Source organism: Miscanthus floridulus, chromosome 2, assembly GCF_019320115.1.
Source record: "Miscanthus floridulus cultivar M001 chromosome 2, ASM1932011v1, whole genome shotgun sequence".
Lineage (NCBI taxonomy): Eukaryota > Viridiplantae > Streptophyta > Magnoliopsida > Poales > Poaceae > Miscanthus > Miscanthus floridulus.
In genome coordinates, this window is record NC_089581.1 from 145,573,731 (window position 1) to 145,584,120 (window position 10,390).

A 10,390-nucleotide genomic window follows, 5' to 3' on the forward strand; every position below is an offset into this window, starting at 1 on the left:
CCGAGGCGCCCGCCGCGTTCTTCCCGTTCGGCTGGGGGCCACGCACCTGCATCGGCCAGAACTTCGCGCTGCTCGAGGCCAAGATGGCTCTGAGCATGATCCTTCAGCGGTTCGAGTTCGAGCTCGCGCCATCCTACACTCATGCGCCACACACCGTGATCACACTGCACCCGATGCATGGGGCACAGATTAAGCTCAAGGCGGTGGCCTGATCATTGAACCCCATCCATCACTGATCACTCCTTTGATTGTCCTAGCTTGCTCGTTCCCAGTTGATGTGTCAAGGTGTTCAATAGGTGTCTTAATAGGCTTTTTATTTGCAGAGCAGATGGTGTAATATAGGGTAGCATATCAAGTGGAATGTTTTTTTAAGAATTACATAACTTTATAAACACATGCACGCAAGCCCTACCTCCTACCCAACGTGACTCAATTACCACCGAGAGGACGACGATCCATCTGCTAAATTTCCAATTTTCCATGGATACTTTCACAACTACATTTCACGCTATATCACAGATCAAACATGATTCATTCGGAATTTCGAAGTGCAAAAGCATCGCTTCAAAGTTCCGATACGCTTTCGGACACAGTTTTTGAATGAGGTGACACGTCACTCTTCTTCACTCGTATGTGCCGCTGAAACCGCCGTTGACACCCCCTCAGAGAGAGAGAGAGAGAGAGTGAGAGAGAGAGACCGCCGTTGACACTTGACAGCAACCCCAAGCCCGCAACCACGCCGGGGAGGCGTTCGTTCATTCTAGGTGCAGGCTCTACTGTTCTCTTTTTCCCTGCCTTCTCCCCATCGTCACCATTGCCACGAACCTTCGACGAAGCGACCATGGACCTTCGCCGAAGCTTCCAGTGAAATTCTCACTCAGTTGCACGCCAAGAACCAGTGGGGCACTCTACACGAAGCGAGCTTTCATAATAACACCTCCGAATCTCTGCTCCTCAGCGCCGCGAAAGATTTCCCCTTGCATTCCGTTTTCGGTAGAGCCCTCCTAGTCTCCTTTCTTGGCGCGCCGCAACCTCGTCGCACCATGGATCTGCTCCAGGGCAATCGGCATCCCGGAGAAGATCGGTGGCGCGATTCTGGACAAGCTCTGGTCCAGGGGGGCCCGCCTGCTGGACGTCGAGGAGGAGGCCCAGAAGCTCCGGCACGCCAAGGACCACATACGCGCGGTGCTCAACGACGCCGAGCAGCGCCGATTCATCGTCGACGACCATGTCAAGCTCTGGCTCCAGGAGCTCAGGGCCACCGCATTCGACGTCGACACCCTGCTGGACCGCCTGAACACCATCACCGCCGTGTCCAGGCTGGGTGCCGCGGAGCCGTCGCGGAAGCGGAAGCGGCTCTGGCCCAACATCGAGCTCGGCCTGCGGCAGCGCTGGGAGCTGGATGCCTAGATCTCCAAGATCGATGAGCGTCTCGAGGAGATCCACAAGTTGAAGAAAAGTTTCCGGTTGCAGGCCGGGGACGGAAGGAGGACGGCTCAGCCGATGCAGGAGAGCCGAAGGTTTGCTGAAGCTGCTGCACATCTCGACGAGAGACCCATAGGCCGTGCCGCGGAGAAGGAGAAGATCATCCGTGCTCTGCTCGCCGACAGTGGCATGGACCTTCCTGTGATTTCCATCTGGGGCACTGCAGGGATCGGGAAGACAGCACTGGCGCGGTTAGTCTATGGCGATCAGGAGGTACAGAACTTCTTTGCTGAAAAGATTTGGTTTTTTTTACCAGATAGGTGTGATGTGAAGAGAGCCACCAAGATGATAATAGAAGCCGTGACCAGGCAAAAATGTGACCTTCTAAGCTTGGACATATTGCAACAAAAATTGAGGGAGCATCTGAGCCAAAGGCGGTTCTTGCTGGTGATCGATAACCTTTGGGCTGAGGGCTTTCAGTTCTGGGAATCTCTGAGGCCCTCCTTTGCAGGAGAGAAAGGAAGCAAAATTTTAATCACTACTCAAAGTGAAATGGTTTCGAGGATGGCATCCAATATTCTTAACATCAATTTGAAGGGTTTGGGAATTGATGTGTGCTCGCAGATACTTTCTATGCTTTCTCAGGGATAATTAGCAGAGATCAGCATGATTTGGAGCTGCTTGTGAGGAGGATCGCTGAAAAATGCCTTGGCTCTCCATTAGCAGCCAAGTCTATTGGGGTGCTTTTGTCTGGCACTAATGGACAGATAGAACAGTGGGAAAGCATTCTAAGTGATATGCAGTTTCTTGAACATGACAGAAACACAGATACTATTGTGGCAACTTTGCAAATAAGTTATCAACATTTGCCATACCATCTCAAACAGTGTTTGCCTTTTGTTCAATGTTTCCTGTTGGTTATGAATTTGAGAAGGATGAGGTGGTCCAACTCTGGATTGCAGATGGTCTTGTTAACAGCAATGGGAGAAGACCAGCTGAGATGGTAGCAGGCAGGTGCTTTGATGAGCTCCTAGGGAGGTCGTTCTTTGAAACTTCCAACAGCTTCCCTACTCCAAAGTTCAGAGTGCCAGCTTTGATGCATGAGCAAGCACGGCTTGTTTCTAAACATGAAGCTCTGATATTTGATCCTGATAACTCACACATTGCTGACCATCCTGGGTGGATTCGTTATGTAACTGTCATGTGCCCAAAAGATGAGCCTCTTGTATTTGACAGCATTCAGCACTATGAAAATATGAGGCTCTTGAAGTTATGCCCTGCAATGAAACTTCCCTCAAAGCAGGTTCCATCAGCACTATTCTCAAAGTTAACTTGTCTACGTGCTCTTGATCTGAGTTATACTGAGCTACGTGTCTTGCCAGATTCTATTGGGTCATCAATACACCTCAGATACCTCAGCCTTCGGAATACTTTGATAGAGGCTCTTCCAGAAGCAATTTGCAGACACTCGACCTTGGGGACTGCTACTGGCTTATGGATTTACCTCAAGGTATGAGCCGCTTAGTTAACATGCGGCACCTCTGTTTACATCTTCATTGGGATAGAGTTACTGCTTTTAGATCAATGCCAAGTGGCATTGACAAGTTGCAGTCACTTCGGACTCTTTCAAGATTTGTTGTAGCCACCCGAGATGGAGCAAAGTGTAACCTCAATGAGTAGAAAAACTTGAACATCCGTGGAGAGCTCTGCATTCTTAAATTGGAAGCTGCCACTCATGATGTTGCCATGGAGGCCAATTTGAGTGGAAAGGAGCATATGCACAAACTGATGCTGGGATGGAGTGCTGACACCTGCACGCAGCAGGTATACATAGAGGAGAGTGAGAGAGTCATTGAGGCACTCTGTCCACATACTAGTGTGAAGCATCTTCGAATTGATAATTACCCTGGAAGAAGACTTCCTTCTTGGGTGGAGAAGCTCTCGCCTCTGGAGTCACTGGAGATAATTTCTTGCCCCAGGCTCACTCGATTTTCCATTGGGACAACACTGCAGCCACAAATAAATGTCAGGATTCAATAATGAGCTGATCTTGCGGTTCTTCCCAGAAGCTAAGCTAATGTAACCAAGAACCCCTTCATTGTTTGGAAAACGTTGTTATTCTAAATATGAGAAAGTGGGCATATTACCTAGAAACATCTTTTTATTGGAGTGAGTTTATGTGACGTCCTGGACAGGTGTTGCCTGCAAGAGGGCGCTGAAAGAATGTAGAAAATCCCTCAAAAGGGTTCAATTTAATAATTAATGTGAAGTGTGATGGTGCTCCATTTTCCCTGATTCTGGCAAATTTCTCATTGTGCCTTGCAGATTTGCATGTCTCACCTGGACCCATTGATGTGTCTGCCCGATTCCTGTTATCAAATTTATTATTATATTATTAATTTTTTTGAACCAACATATGTGATGACTTCTAAGTGTATTTCCTTACATGTGGTGAAATGGTGAGCATGGATGTGTCAGGGTTGGGTTGGGCCAGGTCGCTCGACCTCACAACTGGTCCATTTTTACCCATCTTTCACTCATTTGTTCATGCACTCGCATAGCCACCAAACCTTGTGGAGTTGATTAGAAATAAGCCCTGTGGCACATGCCAAGCCTCGTTTGATAAATCACTAAAGTTTCCCTCTAAATTGTAACAAAGCAAAGGTGTCCGGGTTCTACGGGCACAATGCACATCTGAACCGGTAATCAGTGCATCAAACGGCTGTAATTTTCTAAAAAAAACGCGAATGATCCATTCAATCTTATGGATACCGGGGGAAAAGATTATGTACAGGAACAATAGGTCAGCTCAGTGCCCCTGCTTGCTTCTACAGTATATGTTGATTTTGAAAGAAAGTCTTCAGATGCCATAGCTGCAATGCTGCAACCCCCACGCACATGGCCAATGACAATAGGGTGAACGAGTGTAATCTTGTGGCAGTGTCTTCGTTGAGCCTCTGCATCTCAAGTTCGCTGGTAGAAATAGGTGAAAGATCAGTGAGCAACACAAATCAGAAGCCTGGACTCAGATTGGTAAAGGAGTGTTGCTCATGCACTAGTGGATGCGTATAATATCATAGAGTATAACGTTATGTTAGTTGCATGGACGGATGGAAAAATACGTCCTCATCCTATATGACTGAATATGCCCAAATATCTATGTAATACCCAGTGGAAAAGAAGACCACCTCTGGCGAAAAGATAACATTTCTTGGTGTATGAGTCGAGCAGAATCCTCCAGTTTCTTCAACTCTCCTGCGATGGTCTGCAAAAAATATTTTGAAGTTACAGGCATTAAAAGATAACTTTTCAAAAAAAAAGACATTAAAAGACTTCTCTCAGTACTTTGATAGGGGAGACTCGACTTCACTTCCTTTAGGCTGTAGCATGTACTGTATGACATTGTTGAAACACGCAATTCGACAATAAAACACCCTCCAAGCACTCCTTTTCTCTTCTTCTTTTTTCTTGAATTAGGCACAACAATTTCAAAGCACCGAATAACATTGACCTCCCATTTGAAGGAGTATATGTTTGTTGCCTGATTGCCTCCATCACCAACTGAAGTGTAAGATTGTTTCACCTTGAGATTCACCATGGTGCTATTTCTACTGTAGGAATACCACACCTAAATTGGGCAGCTAAGTTTCCCTATATTCTTTTATTTATGGAAAATTTAAAGGACATTCTCAAACATCTCCTTCCTCATGAACTGGATTTGGAAAGTTTGAAGCCAACAATCCAATTAATAACTTGTAGTAGGCCAAACGATAAAGCAACAATATTGACAATTGTTACAATTTTTCTAGTAAAGCATGTGAGCATAAACAACAAGTTGTCTTATTAGAACCTAGAAAGCGTAAATTTTAATTTAGGCATTTGCCATTGGGCATTCATGTTATTCCTGTTAATATTCTTGTAATTCTTGTTACCAACATGCAGTGAATTTGCAATGTGATTAAACTAAAGATTCCTCTGAAACGAATTTAGAAACAGAAAAAAGAATACTGATCAGTTCTCTTATGCTCATTGTAGGAAACAGGCAAAACAGTTAATTCAAAACTTAAAATTGAGCAAGAGGTGATGGGGAGCATACAGCAATGCGGCCTTTGTTGGCAACCGCGACGGCGGGCGGGGATCCGGACCCCCCGGCGTGGGCGCCGACACTGGTGGTGGCCCACTGCACGTCGACGGAGACAACGGCGCCGCGCTCGTAGCGGGATGACCAAAAGCAGGCGGTGTGCCCACCGTCCTCCGCCGCCTCGAACCTGAACTCCCCGCGTTCCCCGTCCTCCGCCATGTAGAGCTCCTCACCGCGCGGACCCGTCACGCGCACCAAGATCCTCCGGTCGGCCGCTGAAGTAGACTCCGCCACCACGCGGTACGACGCGTGGCTGACCGCGCGGCGGGGGAGTTCCTCTGTCAGGCACTTGGAGCTGCCCGACGGCACGTCGAAGACTAGCGCCTTGACGGCGGTGGCGGAGACGACGTAGAGGATGACGGCGAGGATGAACAGCGGCGGGGCCATTTCGTGCGAGATCTAGAGGCATCTCGTTGCTGCTCATGGGACGGGGATAGGCGGCGGTGTACGGCTGCTGGCCTGTCCTTGTCAGATACTGGGATCCTGGAGAATTTTTTTTAATTTTAACATTTTTTGAAAACTAATTTTAAATCTAACACGATTTTTTTTAAAAAAAAACTAACACTTTTGACCACGCCTGTTGTCCTGGCGTGACCAAATGCCTGTGCCGCGCCATGTATGGTGGCGCGGCAGAGGACTGACGTGGCGGCGATCGGAATCGCTGACCGCTGACTGGGCAGGGCCTGCTGTGCCACCAAGCTTGGCGCGGCAGTGCCGCGCCTTTATCTGTGGTGCGGCAGAGCCGAATAAAACCCTGTGGCCAGTCCCGCCTGCCCGAGCAGCAAGCCCGCCTGACCGCCGCGCCGCGCCCGCCGCCCGCCTGGCGGTACCTGGACGGTTTAATCGAAACGCGTCGCGCCGATAGTGGGAGTTATTCTAAGTAGTGCTTACAAAAAATTAGATCGGATTGAAACGAATATTTTTAAGGGAACTTATTTTTTGGGCTTTTTGGCCCCATATTGTAGGATCGGTGGCGACGCGACCATAGACCCTGGCTTCCTTGACCCCTCGCGCAAGACGCCGAACACCGGCGTCGAGATACGGTGGGACTGTCGGTTCCCGAACTAGTTGCTACTTAATCCGTCGACAGTGCTGCCGTGACGCATAGAAATGAATATGAAGCAAATAAATAAAGTCTGTGCGTAAGTTGACCACATAACATTTTTATTGGTTTAACATAAGTTTGACATAACATAACCAAATAGCCCTACAAGTTTCGAACGCCAATATTCGTTTGACCTAACAAACTAAGACTTAGGAGTGTAAGGATCCCTCAGACGTCTCTATCTCTTCGGATTTGTTGGCAACACATTAGGAGTGTAGCTAACGTCGGTATGGTCGCATCGACGGTGCGTACGGCTCGTACCCTACAAGTATATGATACACACGATTACTTATAATTCTTTATGATCATTAGTTCATGGAGCATACGTATTTAAAGAAACTATATTTGTTAGTACCTGTGAGGCTTCTTGGTACCAAGCGAGGCACCACCTAGCTGAGACATGTCGATCTCGTCCTACGACCAATCGTCCCACTGGTCGTGCTATCTGCGGAAGCCCAGGGGGTCGTCGTCGTCGCCATCGTCGTCATCGTCATCCTCGGTTGTAGGATCCTTCCCAGCGCTATGATGTGGTGGTGTACGCACCACGGAAGTGACACCTGTCATCGACTGAGAAGAGTCAGCTGGTGTCCTCAAAGAGGCTGAAGACGTGACACCCAACCGCGCTAGGAGTGGCGGTTCCTCATAAGGAGTGTCCAAGCACCTCAGCTTCTGAGCTAGCTTCCTGCAGCTCTTCTTTACCTTATGCATAAATAGACATTAAAGTTAGTGCATTTCCCAAATGCATATACACTAAAGAAATATTTTTCAGAACGAACAAGTTTATGTTTACCTTCACAAAAGCCGCGAGAACGCCCGGCTCCTGTCCTCTAGACTCATGAAGCCAAAACGCTGCTTCGTTGGACATCATTGACAATCGTGTCGACTAGGTATAGAAACACGGTTGGATAGTTTTAGTACACATACTTAATACCAAAAGGATAACAAATTGTATCATTCAAGTATCTTACCACGTATCTTTGAAGTAGGGCTCTCTGTAGCTGTGTGTCCTCTCTAGTGGTAACATCATACACATCTTCGATGACATCTTCCTTTGAGTCCTCGTCAATCGCCTCCTCAGTGTACGGAGGCTTGATATGTGTTCTCATAGACTTGTGAAGCCACCGCAGGTACTCATCGAAGGTGTGTTGGTCGTGTGGAGGACCCACATGGACCGGCTATCGTACCCTATTCTACCATAAATGGATGTGCGCGTTGTGTGTCATGCACCAATCTTTGGTCTTGTACCTCTTCCTATGGTCATACCTGCAACAAAACGATGTTAGTTATACTATATACACCTCTAAATTATAGCTTTGTTATTAATCGATAACACACCCGTGCAATCCTTGGTTGGTGGAGTAAACCGGTGGTGGGCAGCCTGTCATTCTTCCAAACTGTCTGTAGACCCTGATGGGCAAGTGAATCTCGACCACATGGAAGAAAATAAGAAGGACGTCGCAGCGATACTCATCTAACTCATCCCTAATGACAGGACTGAGATAGTACTGGAGTTCCAGAGCATCTTAAGGACACCAATGCACCTAAAATTTTGTAATTGAGTTAGGTTGTGATATAGTGTAGATCAAATAAGACACAGGTATGATAGTAAAGAGAGCGTAACCTAGTGTTGTGTTAGGACGTCGAGACCGTTCGTGTACTCCCTGTACTTGTTAAAAGCTCTAATTTGATTTTAGTGAATTAATAAAACCCTAAGTGCTAACCTAGTTTATCAAGTAATCATGAGATAGGTAGCACACTCCAAGTGATGAAGCAAATAAAGATCATAGCATGATGATGATCAAGTGCTTGGACTTGGAAAGAAGAAAGAGAAAAACAAAAAGCTCAAGGCAAAGGTATAAACCATAGGAGCTATTTTGTTTTGGTGATCAAGACATTTAGAGAGTGTGATCACATTTAGGTTTGATAGCTGTACTATTAAGAGAGGTGAAACTCGTATCGGAATATGGTTATCAAAGTGCCACTAGATGCTCTAACTCATTGCATATGCATTTAGAATCTAGTGGAGTGCTAACACCCTTGAAAATGTTTGTGAAAATATGCTAACACATATGCACAAGGTGATACACTTGGTGGTTGGCACATTTGAGCAAGGGTGAAGTAGATAGAGTTGAAAATGAGTTAGTCGCGCTGGTTACAGAGTGATCGGACGTGTCCAGTATGGTGACCGGACACGTCCGGTATTTGGTGACGAACTCCGCGACCGGACGCGTCTGGTCGCCACACCGGACACGTCCGGTATGAATCAGAAAACATAGTGTTCGGCAGAGCAGTCGATCGGACGCTGACAACGTCTGGTCCGGTATGACCGGACGCATCCGGTCGAGCGTGGATGCTTACTGTACTCGACCGGATGCAGCGGCTCAGCGTCCGGTCATTTGTGATTGAGCATCCGGTCGTCGACAGAATGGGTAGCAACGACTATATTGGTTTGAACTGGACACGTGGTAGTCTGGGAGCTATCGGACACGTTCAGTATGCCGACCGGACGTGTCCGGTATTCACGACCAGAGCGTCTGGTGCTGCGTCCGGTCGATTGGACCTGGAGAGGTCCGGTCGACGCGTAGTCAGCCCATTTTTTGAGCCAACAGGCTCTATTTCATGGGGGCTTCTATTTAAAGCCCTATGGCCGACTCAAGCTAAGACTTTTAGGCCATTTACATTGACATAGCAACCTTAGTGAGCTTAGCCAAAGCCCTCCCACTCATCTCCTATCATTGATTCATCATCATAGTGAGACTAGGAGTGAATCCAAGTGCATTGCTTAAGTGATTGCATCTAGAGGCACTTGGTGTTCGTGTTTCGCTGCGAATTTTACTTGTTACTCTTAGTGGTTGCTGCCACCTAGACGGCTTGGAGCAGCGAGGATCATCGAGCGGAGAGTGATGATTGTCTCCGGCTCCGATTATAGTGATTGTGAGGGGTTCTTGATCTTTCCTCAGCGGAGAGCCAAAAGGTACTCTAGTGGATTGCTCGTGGCTTGTGTGATCCTCATCTTGTGTTGGTTATGCGGCACCCTATTGAGGGTTTGGCGTGTGAAGCCAATTAGCGTGTGAACCTCCAAGTGAGTGAATCGCCACAATGAGAACTAGCTTGCCGGCAAGCAAGTGAACCTCAGTAAAAATCATTGTGTTCATCATTGATTCCGAGGTGATTGATCTTCATTGTTATTCATCCTTGTGATTGATTGGTACCTTCATCTATATGGCGATATAATCTTTTTTATCACTCTTTTTATATTACCGCAAACTAGTTGTCAAGCTCTTTAGTGTAGCTAGTTGTGAGAGCTTACTTGCTTGGTTGGTGTGACTCTTTAGTTAGCCTTTGAGAGCACATTAACATAGGGTAGTGTCATAGCTATTGTGTGAATAGATACTATCTAAACTAGAATTGTGGTAGGTGGATTGCATTTTGAGTAGACTAGCGTAACACTTGCTTTGCCTCATAATTGTCTAACCATTTTGTTAAGTGTTATTGTAGAAATTTTTATTAAGCTATTCACCCCCCCCTCTAGCCATTATGATCTTTCACTTGCGCCTCATATTCCCTCTAACTAACTTTGATTCCGTCCAGATAAACAGAGCTGTAGGGAGTGTATCATGTCCGTTCCATTGCTGCATTGAACACGATAATGAATTAGCCATTAATAAACTCATCATATGTAACCATATCAAAGAATATAATGAACCGAAGTACTTACC

The 10,390-nt window shown here is 46.8% G+C and overlaps 2 protein-coding genes across 4 annotated transcripts; one reads left to right on the top strand and one right to left on the bottom strand.

The window, feature by feature from the left end:
- Positions 1–1,503: 1,503 nt before the first annotated feature.
- On the top strand, positions 1,504–3,465 carry LOC136537214 (putative disease resistance RPP13-like protein 1). Its single transcript, XM_066529262.1, has 5 exons — positions 1,504–2,023; positions 2,071–2,165; positions 2,246–2,728; positions 2,836–2,935; positions 3,152–3,465. Exons 1-5 carry the CDS (start codon positions 1,504–1,506, stop codon positions 3,463–3,465), a joined length of 1,512 nt encoding a protein of 503 aa, XP_066385359.1.
- A 670-nt stretch (positions 3,466–4,135) lies between these two features.
- LOC136532070 (transmembrane emp24 domain-containing protein p24delta9-like) lies at positions 4,136–6,009 on the bottom strand. Of its 3 annotated transcripts, none has more exons than XM_066524693.1 (4): positions 5,522–6,009; positions 4,771–4,966; positions 4,614–4,690; positions 4,260–4,398 (listed from the first exon to the last, which is right to left on the bottom strand). In XM_066524693.1, the coding sequence occupies exons 1-4, from the start codon at positions 5,951–5,953 to the stop codon at positions 4,390–4,392; spliced, it is 714 nt and encodes a 237-aa protein (XP_066380790.1). In that variant the 5' UTR covers positions 5,954–6,009; the 3' UTR covers positions 4,260–4,389. The 3 variants fall into 3 exon arrangements, 2 of the variants coding, with proteins under 2 accessions (XP_066380795.1, XP_066380790.1); XR_010778168.1 differs by having other exon boundaries at positions 4,336–4,398; positions 4,771–4,986; XM_066524698.1 differs by lacking the exon at positions 4,771–4,966 and having other exon boundaries at positions 4,136–4,398.
- Between the last annotated feature and the right edge of the window lie 4,381 nt (positions 6,010–10,390).